At 48.8% G+C, this 16,950-nt stretch overlaps 6 protein-coding genes across 6 annotated transcripts in view; 3 read left to right on the top strand and 3 right to left on the bottom strand.

Moving 5' to 3' along the window:
• LOC311321918 (histone H3.2) overlaps nucleotides 1–16,950 on the bottom strand; it is a gene marked incomplete at its 3' end in the record, with an annotated part of 169,182 nt that overhangs the window by 135,899 nt on the left and 16,333 nt on the right. The gene's annotated exons all lie outside the window — the stretch shown is intronic.
• The window catches only part of LOC311321785 (histone H1-like), a gene marked incomplete at both ends in the record, with an annotated part of 42,752 nt that overhangs the window by 22,469 nt on the left and 3,333 nt on the right, over nucleotides 1–16,950 (top strand). The window lies entirely within an intron of this gene.
• LOC311321870 (histone H2B-like) lies at nucleotides 2,863–3,240 on the top strand (the record flags this gene model as incomplete). Its single annotated transcript, XM_084453885.1, has 1 exon — nucleotides 2,863–3,240. One exon carries the CDS (start codon nucleotides 2,863–2,865, stop codon nucleotides 3,238–3,240), a length of 378 nt encoding a protein of 125 aa, XP_084310011.1.
• Nucleotides 7,286–7,597, bottom strand: LOC311321895 (histone H4; the record flags this gene model as incomplete). Its single annotated transcript, XM_084453909.1, has 1 exon — nucleotides 7,286–7,597. The coding sequence occupies one exon, from the start codon at nucleotides 7,595–7,597 to the stop codon at nucleotides 7,286–7,288; it is 312 nt and encodes a 103-aa protein (XP_084310035.1).
• On the top strand, nucleotides 14,742–15,053 carry LOC311321901 (histone H4; the record flags this gene model as incomplete). Its single annotated transcript, XM_084453915.1, has 1 exon — nucleotides 14,742–15,053. One exon carries the CDS (start codon nucleotides 14,742–14,744, stop codon nucleotides 15,051–15,053), a length of 312 nt encoding a protein of 103 aa, XP_084310041.1.
• LOC311321872 (histone H2B-like) lies at nucleotides 16,066–16,443 on the bottom strand (the record flags this gene model as incomplete). The annotated part of the gene is made up of 1 exon (XM_084453887.1): nucleotides 16,066–16,443. The coding sequence occupies one exon, from the start codon at nucleotides 16,441–16,443 to the stop codon at nucleotides 16,066–16,068; it is 378 nt and encodes a 125-aa protein (XP_084310013.1).

The raw sequence follows: 16,950 nt of genomic DNA, 5'->3' as shown, positions 1-16,950 counted from the left end.
AAATAAAGTTGTTTGGGAGGCGGCGGCCTCGTCTGTTTATTCGAGACCGGGTGAAAACACCGCCGTTGATCTCTCGGATGGAACCGTGCGCATTGGGTTTCCAGTGGCATTTGACTCCTAAAATGTCTAAAAGTGCATGCGATTATGGGCAGAAATCATTACCCAGTGAGCCAAGTTGTCTGGCGAGGGACTAAAGTGATTTAGGGTACACAGAAGTGGTGCAGGGGTTTATAAACCGGGTCTCTTTTGGGGTGCGTAAAGCACAGCGTTGAAACTGGGGTTGTGACCTGGTCCCAATCAAGCTGGTGTCTGGCCGTCTGTGTAGGCTAACTTTCTCTCCCTCCCTTGGTGATTCGCATTTGGATTGCCTGCAGAATTACTCCCTCTGGTCTTTTTGGACTTTCTGTCGCCTATTACACCCCTCGTCTGGGGCAATGTCCTCGTTTGGTTGGTCGGCTAGCCTATGCAGTGAAGTGACCAGAGACGCACCGGCTGCGTTACATAGGATTGCAAAAAGTGACAAGCAACCATCACAACACACACTCGTCCTTTTCTTTTTACTGAATTTGATGACCTGGCTATAAAAATGTCTGAATCGCATCTTGAGTGGCTAGGCTATTGTGCCATGAGAATTATAGAGAACGCAGGAGCCCAGTCGCCTAGCCGATCCTATCGCAGCCCATGTAGTGAAGATAGGCCTATAGCCTACATGGAAGGACATGTAGGCGCTTATTGTTGAGTGATATGAGCAATTAGCTCTTTCTGGGCTGTGTGATTTGGGATTCTGAACTAGCCTACCTGATGTGAATAGGCGTGGTCGAGGCAGAATGAAATACATTTGGCTTAGTTTCTAGAAATGTTTATCTCAAGCAAGATTGTGTTCTTGAGCACAGTATTTACGCCTACAGGGAATAACAAGATAAGTGACTAAGCGGGAACTGTTAAGAATCAATCTCCTATAGCCTACCATGTTAGACTATTGCTAACAACATGAGTAGAAACTCGAGAATCCAGAGGCGATCAACAGAAGGTGTTTGCTTCAACAAGAGCATACAGTCTCATACAGAGAATATAGTCTCAGTGAGTGTCCTGCGGGAGAGATGCCCTCCGCACATAGGCCTAACAGTTGTATAATATATCTGTTTCTATCAGTTGTCACAGGCTGCTTCCATCAGCTGTCACAGTTGACTTTTCAGATTGATGGTTCATCTTATTATAAGTTAGGGCAGTGCCTTCTGTCCAATACTGTTGATTCAGCTGTCTGGTGCCGATTTACACCTTATTGGGGCCACTTTCTGTGGGCCACAGTCATCCCTCCCTGTCCACTCTTCAAAGACTGCTCATTACAAACTTTAGTTTTAATATCCTTTGTTCAAGTCCTGATGTATATGCCTGTCATATGGTCCCTCAATTCCTAGTCCTTACGCACTAGGCTACCTTAGCACCCTAGTCTGGTGTCCTTAGTCTGCCCTGCCGCTACTCTGTGACAGCCAAGGCCCAGCTTCTGATTTGCACACACAGGGCCTACTCTGCCAGTGTTGAATCATCCATCATTGAGATACACAGAGTGCATAGGCTATAATTTATTTCTAAGGCATGTGAAGACTACTTAAACCTTCTAAATTCACCACTGTAGCCTATAGGCAGCTGCAAATAAATCGCTACACTCAGTCAAGCACAGCTATCTACGATGCAATAGTGAATGATGTCTACTGTGGAATAGTTTTATTAGGCTAGGCTATGCAGCCAATCTTGAGATTTATGACTGTGAACAAGTCATTAAAAGAATATGGGGAACACGCCTGTCAGAACAACTGGCTGCTGATATCAGTGAGGAGTGATAGCAATGAGAGCGACAGTGTGCAGTGGAGCTCTTATGGAAATACCCCAAAATGCCCAATGCCAACATGGTGCCCTGGGCTCAATGCTGACAGGACTTTTAGGGGGGTGGAATTTCAGAGGAAACAAGGGAGGCCAAAAACAAACTGGCGAAGAACTGTGAGCTCGGAATTAAAAATGGCTACCTAACTTGGGACAAGGCACAACATGCTGCAGAGGACCGGACCAGATGGAAGCAGATAGTCCCAGCCTTATGTTCCTCAACGAACCAAGAGGATTAAAAGTAAGTTTAGTAAGGAATAACAATCCAACAGCAGACCGTGTGCTTTGTTAGTGTGACCATATCTCGGCTACCTAGCAACCTGCTTTGGTGTCCTTGTGGACATATCAGGGTTTGTTGTTCGCCAGATTTTGAGAAAGCTGTCCTGTGATGTGTCATGCTAGGTTCAACACTGACCTGAGAATCAACTAGGCTAAGGGCTTCAAAATTAACAAAACTCATCTCCAATGATATATTTCAACTCAACAATGTATTTTAAATTCAACGGAGTCATAATTAAACACTGACTTTATTGTCTGCAAATGCCATCATTTTGCTTACAAACACTTCACGCCACTCGCCCATTATATGCCAATGGGTGGGAGGTGCAAACAAATGTGGGTGGGAGGTGTAAACAAAATGCTTCAACAATGGAGGACTATGGAGAAAATGTCCGTATGTGTGTCTCAAATAATTCATTTTCCCCATAGGGATTTTGGACTACACTCCACAATGGCGGCACTGCTACATCCAATAAAGTGATGTCAGACCACACGCCCCACAGCAGGGAAAGTGGGCTGGGGGGTGAGGGAGTTCCTGAGCATGCGCGGTCAATTTTCGTTCGTTGGGGAAACGGGGACGTCAGAGTTCAACGCAGATAATGACGGGAGCCTTGCCTAAATATTTGCATACTCCCCCTACATATACCGGGTGACTACTCGCCGCTTTACATTTGTTCCTGAGAAGCAACGAGACCTATAAAAATGCCCGAACCGGCAGCTAAGTCCGCGGCCAAGAAGGGCTCTAAGAAAGCCGTCTCCAAGACCGCTGTCAAAGGCGGCAAGAAGCGCAGAAAGTCGAGGAAGGAGAGTTACGCTATCTACGTGTACAAAGTCCTGAAGCAGGTCCACCCCGACACCGGCATTTCCTCCAAGGCCATGGGGATCATGAATTCCTTTGTGAATGACATTTTCGAGCGCATTGCCGGAGAGTCATCTCGCCTGGCGCACTACAACAAGCGTTCAACCATCACCTCCAGGGAGATCCAGACCGCCGTGCGCCTGCTGCTCCCCGGTGAGCTGGCCAAGCACGCCGTGTCCGAGGGCACCAAGGCAGTGACCAAGTACACCAGCTCTAAGTAAAGAGGCGGCTTTTCACTCTCCAATCTACCCAAAGGCTCTTTTAAGAGCCACCCACGTTTACTGTTAAAGAATGCAATTCCCTGGTGATTGAGCTTGTAGAGTTTGTTCCAAGATTTTGTTCCAAGATTTTCGTATGTCTTGAATGCTACTATAATTAGTCTCCGCATGCGCCTTTTGTTGCCCAATCTAAGATTGTCGTACTTTCTCTAAAGCTGGGGTATTGCGCGCTTTCATCCGCCACTGTGAAACGACATAGCGAGAGATTTTAACTTGCGTTCCACCACATTGCATACTTTAAGTCATCTTCTGCAATATTTTTTTTGATTGCCTTTACCTTTATTTAAACGTAATTCAGTGGCCACAGATTCAACTGGCCCACAAAAATTGAAGTCTGCGGGAATCGGCTAATAAGCACAAATCAGTGCTTGGTCATATTTTGTTTAGATTGGATATGATGTACAAGATGACGTAGACTACAAGATGACTAATATGTAATTTGTAAGTAGACCTATGCAATTAGTAGCCTATTGCGGCAGGTGGCAACATTTTGATGAGGATGGGACTCAACCCTGATGGGGAGAATCTGTTTCTGCAGTGACGATTTCAACAGTGTTGGTGGCCAGCTAGTTTTAGGTGAGTTTAGTAGGCCTACAGCAAGGTTGGACATGGAGATGGGTCAAAGACGTGACGCTTGTTTTTCTGTGTCCCTTTGGTTAAGTTTATATTTTTTAGGTTAAAATTTGAAAATAAACTTAAAGATTACTTGCATACATTATTTTCTGACAACCTGCCCTAAAAAGTTGTGGTTTTAATTCATTTCGAGAGAATTGTTGAGTAAAAATGGCAAAAAATGTCTTAAGTGTTGTAACCATAAAAACTGAGTACAGAAAAATTAAAATTGCTCAAAAGAGCTGAAAGTAATAAAAACAAAACATATAAACTAGTTTGGCATAATCTTACATAAGAACTATTTTTAAGTTTATAAAAGAAGTGGAACTATATTGTTCTGGATATTATAAATAATCCGGGGAATAATGTCAGTCAGGTCAACTTACATAAGTGTCTAGATGGTGTAACCACTAGGCTATATAAGGAGTTTATTATTTTTATTTTTTTTAAAGAAGACAATTTTGGTGGGAAATGTATCACATAGAAGGACCCCTCTCTGCTCTTCAGGGTTGCATGTCAAGGTTAGTAACTCTCTTAGAAATATTGAGATAATTTGACATTTTAGGGTATTGTCAGGTATGATTAGGTTTATATGTCATATGGTGTAACCAGTGAAAAACATTGATTATTGATCTTTATCATAAAAACAAGTATTTACTTTAAAAAGTATGTTTGAATGTAGCTAGGTCATAGCTAGCAATATTTTATGATGCAGCACAAGGACAACTAACCATCTTAAGAAGAAATGTTTAGTTTATTAGTCAGTTTTATTTATGTTCCAAGTATTCTTTCGAGAAAAGGGGAATTGTCATGTACATCATAGCCTACATGTTATTTGGCCAGTCATTTTATGTTGTGTTGAGACTCAGAGATGGCCTGCCTAATAAGTCAGATACTTGTCTGCCATTTCATCATTAATACAATATAATAAATGTGGTAAATGTGGATGGTAACACCAATTGACACTGGGTTGTTTCAAATGGTGTAACCAGTGTTCATGAAAATATGAAATCATACAGGAATATTAATTATATTCCTATTCCTATCCAAGCATTATATTCTACTGTAGTGTAACATGTTTTTAGCCATTTTGACATACATTTCCAAAGATTATAACAAAAACCAAGGTGTTTTCAGCATACCATATGACCCGCTCGATGTTGCAAAACTGGTGAAATATTAAAATTTGAGATCACCCTGATAAAATCTATTCCTAGGTAACATGTTGCAATTGATTATTATTATGAGTACATCGACATACTCTAGGTTGATAATATATTGAATTGACCACTTTTCTCTGGTTACACCACTTGACATTTTCAGGCGCATTTGGTCTTACTTTTTGAAGAAAAAAAAGTAGAAATGTAATTTAAAATGACAAAACCAACAAATACAAAATCCACATATTAACACACCTGATGCATGCTTTTAAAACAATATTTCCCCCATTTTTTTTTTCCATCTTTGCCACCCTTATTTGTCACTGACCCAGATACAGAATATGCATCGCCAATAAGAATTAACATGCAGATAATTTGCAGTCTAATAAAAGCTGGAACAAGGAATATATACACTGTACATTCATACAGCATGTATAGTATATTTACATGCAAATGACCATGGTAAGCTAGTATCTATACAAGCATAGATGGCCTACAACCAAAAGACAACCTACGATGATTAATATGACGTTTTTAAGAGCTTTATTGGTAATTTCAGTACATTACAAAATCACAATACTTGACAGTTTAACAACAATAATCAGATTAAAAATTTCAAAGTGCCATTGTGCAATAGCCAGTTGAAATAACAGGCCTACAATTCAAAATAATATTACAAAACAATAAACAATTCGTGTCAGGTCAGATCAATTGTGGCCCAGTTAAGTCTCAGGTGTGTCCTGTTTAGATCAATGGTCCTTCTCCTTTTGAGTTCGGTTTTGATCTGTTTGAAAACCATACATGAGCCAATGAAGGTGCCATCAATAGACATTTTGCACCGGGTTTTCCATAGTTTAAAAACAGTGATACAGATACATATATAAAACAGTTTATGGTTGTCGGTGCTGTCAAAATTGGCATACACCATTTTCCACTCACAAGGCACTTTGACTCCTATATCATACATTTTTTCTCATACATATTTGGCTCTATCACATTCTATTATAAGGTGTTCTATTGTTTCTATTTCTTTACAGGTTGGCATTGGGCACTCCACTGTCCTGACTGAGGGGAGGTAGTTCAGCACCTCTCTGACGGGTAGTTTGCCGTTTACCGTCAGCCACATAGTGTCACGCATGACTCCAGATATATCATCACAGTTTAAATATTTGATTAATTGTTTACTTTGGTCTTCTTTTAAATCTTTATACAATACCATCCCCCCATAGAGGTGGTCACTTATCTGTTGATATATGCTTTTGCTAGTTTGAGAGCACCAATCAATATTTAGACCGGCGTACTTGTCTACGAAGACTGCATATGACACCTTGTGGCCAGGTACGGTTGGTTTACGTCTTGTTCGTTTCCACTGGTCTCTTTCCCCTATCCATGTTGCTTTATTTTGTATTCCTTTTGCTATGTTCCTACAATAAGCTATGTTCAGCTTCAGGCCAACATCAACAGCACCGAGCCCACCATGTGCCGTGCTCTTATACATCAGGGCTCTCTTTGCCACTTCCCTGTTGCTTCCCCATATAAAACGAACACACATTTTATTAATCTTTTGCATTGTGGTTGCAGGTGGTGGGAGTATGTTGGCTAAAAAAAAGTAGTTTTGATATAATAAAAGTCTTTACAATCTGTATTTTTGAGTTGTATGTACTTGTCCTGAATCTCCACTTGTTAGTCTCTTCTTCTATTTCTTTTTCTTTTCTCTGCCAATTTTTGTGTATGACATCCTTATTGCTGAATAAAATTCCTAATATTTTCATTTCTTCTTTTACATCTATGAGCAGGTTAGGTTTTTTCTTTTCCTCTCCTATCCAGATGCACTCAGTTTTGCTATCATTTAACTTGGCTCCTGAAGCCTGCTCATACTCATGAAAGTGTTCTCTCACTATGTCGAGTTCCTTCTGATTTTTTATAAACAGTCACGTCGTCGGCATAGGCAGCCACCCTCTCTCTTGTCCTATGCGGTTTAACTCCTCTGATTCTTTTATCATTCTTTATTCTGTTGAGTAGTGGGCTGATGGCTATAACATAGCCCATAGATGATTAATATGAATGTTATCATCAATGCAGGATATGCTGTAGCTTATCACTTTCAGCAATTTCTGAGCTTCATACGATATGGAGACATAGCTTTTAATTGTAGATGTGGGTGGCTCTTAGAAGAGCCGTTGGGTTGGTGGACTACAGAAGTGAGGAGAAAAAGCTTATCCGCCGAAGCCGTACAGGGTGCGTCCCTGGCGCTTCAGAGCGTAGACCACATCCATGGCGGTGACGGTCTTTCTCTTGGCGTGCTCGGTGTAGGTCACGGCATCACGGATGACGTTCTCCAGGAATACCTTCAGCACACCGCGGGTTTCTTCGTAGATCAGGCCAGAAATACGCTTCACGCCGCCACGACGAGCCAGACGACGGATCGCAGGCTTGGTGATGCCCTGGATGTTATCACGAAGAACCTTGCGATGGCGTTTGGCGCCTCCTTTACCGAGTCCTTTGCCTCCTTTTCCCCGACCAGACATTTTCACACGTTTCTTTAAGACTGTTTTCTACGAAACCGTCGAGCTGAGTGATAAATTCACGACGTGTAGCATGTCTATTATGTCGAAACTGCGGATGTGATTGAACACAGTTTGCGCTCTTCTCTGCTGGGTGGAGCCTCAAGAGTCACGAGATAGAACCTCCTACCTCAGCCCCCCCTCCCCTCACACGTTTCAAACTGCGCCCGTGGAGTCAAATAAAGGATAAGAGCGATGGTTACGTATTGTAACCCTAGTTCTATGAGTGGAGCGGAGCCCCACAGGGCTAGCTCCTATTGGCTAGCGAAACCCAGCTAGCTACATTGACTGAAGAAAAAAACATACACGCACCTGTGTCCAACCAGGTCCGGTGCACCACTGTATAAGCGGGCTACGCCCGCACATCTGCTCCTAACCGAAATTTTCAGCGAGCAGACTGCGGGGTCAGCAAGTCTGTTCCCTGTGGGGCTCCGCTCCACTCATAGAACTAGGGTTACAATACGAAACCATCGTTCTATTTCGTGGAGCTCCGCCCCACAGGGCTAGCTCCTATTGGCATAAGCGGAGCTACACGACCGCACCATACACTCTTGCTGGCCCCAGTAAGGGAAAAACCAGTCAGGACACAAGCCAGGGCTCCAAGGCGAGACCATACTAACAGTTGATCCGACCCAAGCACTTGCCCCACCCCGCCACACTCAGTCTATCACAGCCGAGTGCAAGGAGAGGTACGTGGGGCGAGAGCTGGACCAAAGCGGTTACTCCGTAACAAGCCCGTCCCAGCTTCACTCATAAACAGGAGCGGAACGTCACTAGACGGGCCTGCTCCTACCTTAGCTGAACCGGTGAGACCCGCGTGAGTCATGTCTGCTTTCCTAGCAGGAAAAGACCCCGCGGCTCAAACCGGTTCTCCAGTAGCGGCGAGACCTGCCGTGGTCCATTCTGACTCTTTCACAGAAGACCCGGCGACTCGCGCCGAACACCTACATGAAACATCCTGTCTAACGCTGGCTCGCACCGGCGGCTGTGTTTAGCACAGATGACGCCACAGAGACAGAGGACATGGATAAAAGGTAATAACGGACAAAAGGAGACGGGGACGACCAAGTCGCCGCCGCACAGATGTCCTCCACTGACACACCATTGAACAGGGCAACTGACGTGGCCACACCCCTTGTGGAGTGTGCCCGAACAGTACCAGGCAGAGGACGACCCGCAGTCACGTAAGACTGGGCGATGCCCTCACAGATCCAATGGGAGAGACGCTGTTTCGACAACGGAGAACCCACCTTCCCTGGGCCGTGGCAAACCAACAACTGGGGGGTGGTGCGGACCGCAGCCGTGCGCTGGACGTAACACGTCAACGCACGCACAGGACACAACAAATGCAGGCGGGCCTCTTCCTCGTTCGCATGAGGTGGAGGATAGAAGGCTCCCAGCTCCAAATCCTGTGCTCTATAGGCGCCCCGGACCACCTTCGGAACGAAAGATGGATCCGTGCGCAACACAGCTTTGCTCCCATCACCCGTGATGAGAAAAACTGTCAACGCCCTCAGATCACTGACCCGCTTGCCCGACGTCAGAGCAAGGAGCAGCGCGGTCTTAATCGGTAGCCACTTGAGAGACATCCGCTCCATTGGTTCGAACGGCGCTTTACATAGCGCATCCAGAACCAAGAGCAAATCCCAAGGCGGCGCCGCAGCCTTACGCACAGGGCGAAGACGGCGCGTGCCGGCCAGGAAGCGTTTAACAAGGGGATGCCCGAAAACCGTAGTTTTGGCGAACCCCTCATGGCATGCGGAAATAGCACACGCATACACCTTGATAGTGGATGCTGCCAAACCGCCACCATGATCCATCAGGTGCTGAAGGAATTCCAAAATCGCCTCGACCGAGCATGACTCGGGAGCGAAGTCCCTTTCCTCACACCAACGCGCAAAAGCAGCCCATTTGCCAGAGTAAACCAAGGCAGTGGAAGCTGCGCGCGCGCTCTGAATTGTACAGATCACGGCCGGAGAGAGTCCCCTATCACACAATCTCCGCCGTTCAAGAGCCAGGCCACCAGCGGCCGTCCCAAGACCGGAGGTGCGCAAATTGAGCCCTCCGCCTGGGACAGAGCGTTCGGCCAATGAGGGATGTGCCACGGTTCTACAGTAGTCATGGCCATCACTTCTGCATACCATCTCGCCCAGTGGCGGTCCGGCGCTATCAGTATTACCGATGCACCCTCTGACCGCACCCTGGCCAACAATGGTAAAATCAGCCCCATCGGCGGGAAAGCATACAGCAGCGCCCCCGGCCAGGGGGCATGCGCGAACGCATCCACGCCCAGCGGAGGCTGGTCCTGCTGTTTCAGAGAGAACCAGAGGGGACACTTCGCGTTCTCTCTCGAAGCAAAGAGATCCACCCCTGCTCTGCCGAACCGGGTCCAGAGCTGAGCCACTATCTGAGGATGTAGGCTCTACTCGTCCGGGTGAGGCCCGCCCCGAGACATCAGGTCCGCCCCGACGTTCAGACGGCCGGCAATGTGCCGCGCTGTCAGCGACCGGAGATTGACATGAGACCATCGCCACAGCGTTACCGCCAGACGGTGAAGCGCTGGCGAGCGGACTCCCCCTTGTCGGTTGATGTAAGCTTCTGTGGTCTGGTTGTCTGACCGCACCAGCACATCGCGTCCCTGTACCAGGTGTACAAAGTGGCGCAATGCCAGTAGCACCGTCTCCAACTCCAGGAGGTTGATGTGGCGCCGTTCTCCGACGGCCCACAAACCACCTACGGCCTGGGACAGACATGTACCACCCCAGCCGCTTAGAGACGCGTCTGTGAAGACAGCGATGTGAGCCGACACCCTGCCTATTGGAACACCGTGCGCTATCACGCGCCGGTCCCTCCAATAGTCGAGGTCTGCTGACAACGACCCCGGCATCCGCACGAGGCGCCGTCTGTGCCTCACAGGGTCCAGACGAAGCCGCGCGAACCATCTCTGCACGCACCTCATGTGAAGTAGGCCCAGTGACACTACCACATGGGCGGCTGCCATGAGACCCAGAAGGCGCATGATCGACAGAACCGCGATCTTTTGAGAAGGACGGCAAACGCTGAGACTCTTCTCCAGTGTTTCCCTCCTTGAATCGGATAGCCGTGCTCTCATGGCGCTCGTGTCCAGATTGATACCTAGGTAAACAATCTGACGGGCCGGCCACAGAGCGCTCTTCTCCCAGTTGACTGCAAACCCCAGGTCGGTGAGATGCCTCACCACCGTGGCGGTATGCATCAGAGCCAACAAAGGCGACGGAGCCAGTACCAGCAGGTCGTCCAGGTACGCCAGGATCCTGATGCCCTGCCGGCGTAGTGGCCTCAACGCCGCCTCCACACAATTGGAGAAAGTTCTGGGGGCGAGCGCATATCCAAACGGGAGTCTGGTATATTCGTACGCCACACCCAGGTAGGCGAAACGCAAAAACTTCCGATGCCGATGAGCTATCGGTATGTGGAAGTAAGCGTCCTTGAGGTCTATGCTGGTGCAAAAATCGCCGGGAAGGAATGCCTCCAGCATTTGTCGCACCGTAAGCATATGAAACTTCAGATTCGCCACCGTTTTGTTGAAAAGGCGGAGGTCCAAAATTGGCCTCACGCCCCCGTCTTCTTTGGCACGAGGAAGTAGCGGGAATAAAATCCCTCGTCCCTCTGGTCTGACGGGACCACAGTTACCGCTCCCTTCGCCATCAGTTCTGCAATCTCTGCTGACAGAGCGGCAGCCTGGGCGGGACGCGGTATCACTTTCTCCACTACGCCCGTGAAGGGCGGTGGTGGGCAACAAAACTGAATGAGATACCCTTCCCGTAGAACACGCTGCAACCAGCTGTCCAGGAGACATCTCTCCTGCCAGACTGTGAAGCGGTTGGAAAGAGGTTGTGCCGGAGATCGCGGGAACAGATCGAGGAACCTGCCCTATTTTTAATTTGGCCCTGACCGCCACCGGACAGCTGAGAAACTCTGCTGTCCTGGCCCAAGGCGGGCCACCCTCGAAAGGGAGATGAAAAATCCCCATTGGGAGTTCCATGTCCCTGAACAGCGCGAGGATGAATGGCATTCCTGTCAAGAAGCACTTCATTCACAAAAAGAGGAAGTGAGTCGACACCGTCCGCATTGCTAACAAGCCGCCGTTGCTCATCCCATTGAGAGAAAACGGCGGAGTGTTGCAATGCGGGAAGCCCCGCCTTCTCATTTGCATGATCTGTCAAGGTGCCGTCTTTCGCAGACCGACTAGACGGGACATGAGAGGCGGGCAGTGATTTTGCGCCAACATCACACAAAGCAGCGGCGACTGGTGCACGTTGTGAGATGAAGTGTGGATATCAGACACCATAGGCCTGCTCCTTTTAGCTAAAGGCCGAGCGTTGGTATCACACACACTGACGGAGCGACGCCTCGGCTGCTCATGAAAATAGCTAGCCGAGGCAGTAAACATGGAAGTATTCTCACTGACCGGTGAGCGTGAAAACTCTCTACCTGTCGAACACACAGGGAGAGGCTCGAACGCTCGGCCCGAATGAACGAACGCCGTCTGGGGGTCTAGCGCATCTTTTTCGCCGCTAAACCCCGCCAGCGGTCGGTCCCGAGAAAACTCCGAACAGGGCAGTACAGCCATAGCACTTGGCCTGGGCGCACACATCCCCTCTGTTAAAAACCCAAGGCGGAGCGGTGGGCGCGCTTGAAGACGTCGGTCCGGTCCCGGCACCGTGGGCGGGGTAAGCAGGGGGATGTCGCGGGGGAGGAGCCGCGTGCGCAGTCCAGGAGCCCGGGTGAGCCGGTCCATGGGCCGTAGCGGGGCGGGACCCCGTGGCAGGTTGTTTAGCCTTGTGTGTTCGCCGGCGCTTGCTCCCAGTCGCGGCAGCATCAGCCGGAGCACGCGGACGTGCCGGCACACTGCGCTCCCCCGGAGCAGCGAGGTGGCGAGCGAGGAGGAGCCGGTCCTGCTCCTGGCTGCGACACTGCTCCAGGATGTTAGACACAGCCGCCCCAAACAACCCCTCCCTACTGACCGGTGAGTTGAGGAGGACACCCTTGTTTTCCTCGCGCAGACGAGTCAGGGAGAGCCATAGGTGGCGCTGCTGCACCACCGACGTGGCCATCACTCCACCCAGACAGGAGGCGGAGATTCTCACAAGCTGAGCAACGGCTCCGGCGGCTTCGGCCATCTCCGCTCTCCTGTCTTCATCCATAGAGGGGGGGGTTTGCTCCGTAGCTAGCTGGCCGATGTAAATGGCCAGCATAGCAATGGAGGAGAAGGCAGCCACGGCCTGCGCGGCCAGAGAAAAACTTTTGTCGGCCAAGGACAGGGTTGTCTTGTCCTTGACGTCCGGCATGAGAGGCTTCCTGGCCGAGCCCCAGGCGGAGGAACCAGGCACCAGGACCGCTGCAATGTCGGGTTCCAGAGGAGGAGAGCCGATAGCTGCTACGTCAGTCCAGCCGGTTACCCTCGTAGCTCTGCTGAACTGGCGAAGCGGACCTCTGATGGCCAACGGCCGCTCCCATTCAGCCTCGACGAACGCCTCCAGGTCAGGCATAGCCGGCAGGAGACGAGGAGCAGGCTGACAGGGACGCCAGTAGCAGACGGAGCTCCACAGTGGGAGCCCCGTAGTCGCAGCAGCCTCCGGGACGGAGATACCGAGGTGATGCGCGGCTCTCTCCAGCAGCCGGGGCAGGTCGCGATCGAAGGAACCCTGCCCCGGGAAGGAGGTGCCACTAGCCGTAGTGGCTTCTGACGCAGATTGACCCTCGTCTGCCTCGGAGAGCTCTTCCTCATCATCCGTAGGCGCGAGGGAGGTAATCGGGGCCGCCGGTTGTTGCGGGGGCGCGCCGATGTCCTCGCCGACCAGCTGGACCAGACCTTCAGTCTCCAGCGGCGGCGGAGCGAAGAAATGCGCCCGAAGCATCCTCTCCATGGGGTCCAGGAGGGCGCAGATCTCGCAGGCGGGGGACGGAGCCAGACCCGCTCTGGCGTGCTGCGGCCCCAGATAGCGGAAGCAGAGGTGGTGTCCCATGTCGCTGTAGCGGGAGCCGCAGACACAGAAACGATCCGGCGGATCAATCGGCGCCGGCAGGGGGTCATCTAGGGACGCCGCCAGCTCCGCTTGGGTCCGCTGAGTAGACATTCTTATCTTCTTTCAGTATCAATGCGAGCTGAAAAATGGAGCAGATGTGCGGGCATAGCCCGCTTATACAGTGGTGCACCGGACTTGGTTGGACACAGGTGCGTGTATGTTTTTTTTTTTTCTTCAGTCAATGTAGCTAGCTGGGTTTCGCTAGCCAATAGGAGCTAGCCCTGTGGGGCGGAGCTCCACGAAATAGAACATAGGTTCACACAAATCTTCACAGGGAAGAAACCGAAAATGACGTTTGGCGCTGTGACTCAGGTATATAACCTCGGAGGGTGGGGCCTCCTGTCATGCACTGCCAGTCTGACCTATCACGACAGACGCTGTATAAAAGCTTCCGTCGTAGGGTCGCGCATGCGCATCCCATAGGTGAAACATTGAAACTAATGTTAAAAAGAGAACCTGCTGGCTTGCATACTGTTCAAACTGAAGGAAAAGTTGGCGCTCTTAAAATTAGGCTGATTCAAATCTAAGTCAGGTGCGTGGGCCCAAATGCACTGATCAAGGAAAAATAGAAGAAAAAGCCCGCACACTGACAAAAAAGAGAGGAGGCACTCAGGATACAAATAAAAAGTGATTTAATGTGACAACACACAAAAAAAGGACCGCTTCGGTCGTATCAGACCATCTTCAGCCATGAATACAAACATTTTGTTTTCCTTTTCTAGCCCTATTTATCATAATCCACAAATCATGGGGAATAGGTCTTGGGCCGCATGCCGTCACGTGACTTGCAATACCGAGCTTTGGCCACTAGCCTAAGTCAAATGGCTTCATGCGCCGGTGAGCAACTTTCATTGAAATGAATAGGCAGCCATTTTCAATGCCGTCTCATCATACCTCCATGGCTCCGCCCAGCAGAAAAGAGCTCTCACTGTGTTCAATCACATCCGCATTTTCGACATAATAGACGGGCCACGTTTCGAGAATTGAACAGTCAACTCGAAAGTTTCGTGTAGAACAATTGAAAAGAAAACCGTCAAAAAATGTCTGGCCGCGGAAAAGGAGGCAAAGGACTCGGAAAGGGAGGAGCGAAACGCCATCGCAAGGTTCTTCGAGATAACATCCAGGGCATTACCAAGCCTGCAATCCGTCGTTTGGCTCGCCGTGGCGGCGTGAAGCGTATTTCTGGTCTGATCTACGAAGAAACCCGCGGTGTTCTGAAGGTCTTTCTGGAGAACGTCATCCGTGATGCCGTTACCTACACCGAGCACGCCAAGAGAAAGACCGTCACCGCCATGGATGTCGTCTACGCTCTGAAGCGCCAAGGACGTACCCTGTACGGCTTCGGCGGATAAGCATCGTCTCACCGTTTCTTTAGTCCACCAACCCAACGGCTCTTTTAAGAGCCACCCACGTCTACAATTAAAAGCGATGGGTCCATGTTGAGTGAAACTCGGGTATTAATAGTCAACGCTCATTAAGGTTGTTTTTATTAATCGTGAGCTTGCATCTTAGGAGCTCCGAAATACGCATTGCGTTGTACACTCGCATATAACTACATTAACTACAATCCAGCTGGTTAACCGGAATGAATGGCTTGTTCGCCAACACTGTTGAAATTGTTTAATTGTAGGAAAACAGAAAAAAAAATCCCAGACTTGGGTTTGTTGCCCATCCATATCAAAATTACCTTGCAATATTCAGTATGCTGTCCATAGCCTATTTAAACAGCCTATTCAGCCTATTTATTCAGCCTATTTAGACGACCTATGTACTGAAATCTTCCGTTTCCTTCTAGTCGGGCTACACTGAATTTGACTTGAATACTACGTTTAAAATATATACATGAAAAAACGACACTAGATGAATAAGTATGCAATTACAAGGATGACAATGCAATTACAAGGATGACAGTGCACAGTACATCAAATCGATTGTTTAAACTTGCATAAAACTGAAAGGTAGGGTTAGATCTTCAGTTTGAGGCAATGAGCTCCACATCGTACCATTTATTGAAGCAGATCCAGCCTCGCCGTCTTCCAGAGGCGGGAGTTTGGAAAAAGGGTGCAATAGCAAAAATGAGATCAATCTAGCTATAGATGGGACTATATGCTACTTCGATAACTATTGATCCCTGGAAAGATGAGGTACATATACATTGTAAAAAAAATAAATAGAAAATTCTACAATCGCAGATTGGACAACAAAAGGCACATTCGGTGACCAATTGCAGCATTTGCAGTTTGCGAGATGTACGAAAAGTAGCCAACAATCTAAATCGCCATGGAATTGCATTATTTTACAGAAAATGTGGGTGGCTCTTAAAAGAGCCTTTGGGGTAGTTTGGAGCCGTGGAAAGCAGCCGCTTTACTTGGAACTGGTGTACTTTGTCACTGCCTTAGTGCCCTCGGACACGGCGTGCTTGGCCAGCTCACCGGGGAGCAGCAGGCGCACGGCGGTCTGGATCTCCCTGGAGGTGATGGTTCTACGCTTGTTGTAGTGCGCCAGGCGAGAGGACTCTCCGGCAATGCGCTCGAAGATGTCGTTCACAAAGGAATTCATGATCCCCATGGCCTTGGAGGAAATGCCAGTGTCGGGGTGCACCTGCTTCAGGACTTTGTACACGTAGATAGCGTAGCTCTCCTTCCTCGACTTTCTGCGCTTCTTACCGCCTTTGGCAGCGGTCTTGGAGACGGCTTTCTTTGAGCCCTTCTTGGGCGCGGACTTCGCAGCAGGTTCAGGCATCTCGATTCTTCCGTTGCTTCACAGGAACAAATGTAAGAAGCCGTTGGTATTCACCCACTATATATGGAGGGGTATGCAAATATTTAGGCAAGGCTCCCTCTAATATCTGCGTTGAGCTCGACGCCCTCGTTTCACCTGTGACCCAAATCAATTGCACATGCCGGGACCCCCCCCTCCGTCTGCCGTTTTTTTTTTTGTAGCCTATACATACAAACTAAGTTAGTCAACCCCCCCCCCCAAAAAAAAAAAAATGTGGGAGGGGCAATCTTGCTTCATGAATCTGAGATGTACAAGTACAGTAATGAAACGCAGATATTTATTATTATTATTAATGATAATAGTAACAATAATAATGAATATTTTGTGTGTGCGTAAGCAAGCGGTAGCTCTAATCCAACGATGCTACAGCAGCATCTGTCACCAAGCTAGCACGACACACATCAAAAGACAGCTTTCTCAAAAGGTGAACACAATTGGACAGATTGGTTCCCTGCACACGCCCATTGC

The sequence above is a fragment of the Borostomias antarcticus genome (assembly GCF_949987555.1).
Source record: "Borostomias antarcticus genome assembly, chromosome: 19".
Classification (NCBI taxonomy): domain Eukaryota; kingdom Metazoa; phylum Chordata; class Actinopteri; order Stomiiformes; family Stomiidae; genus Borostomias; species Borostomias antarcticus.
Note: the sequence above shows the minus strand (reverse complement) of the source record. Positions and strands in the feature narration are given on the sequence as shown.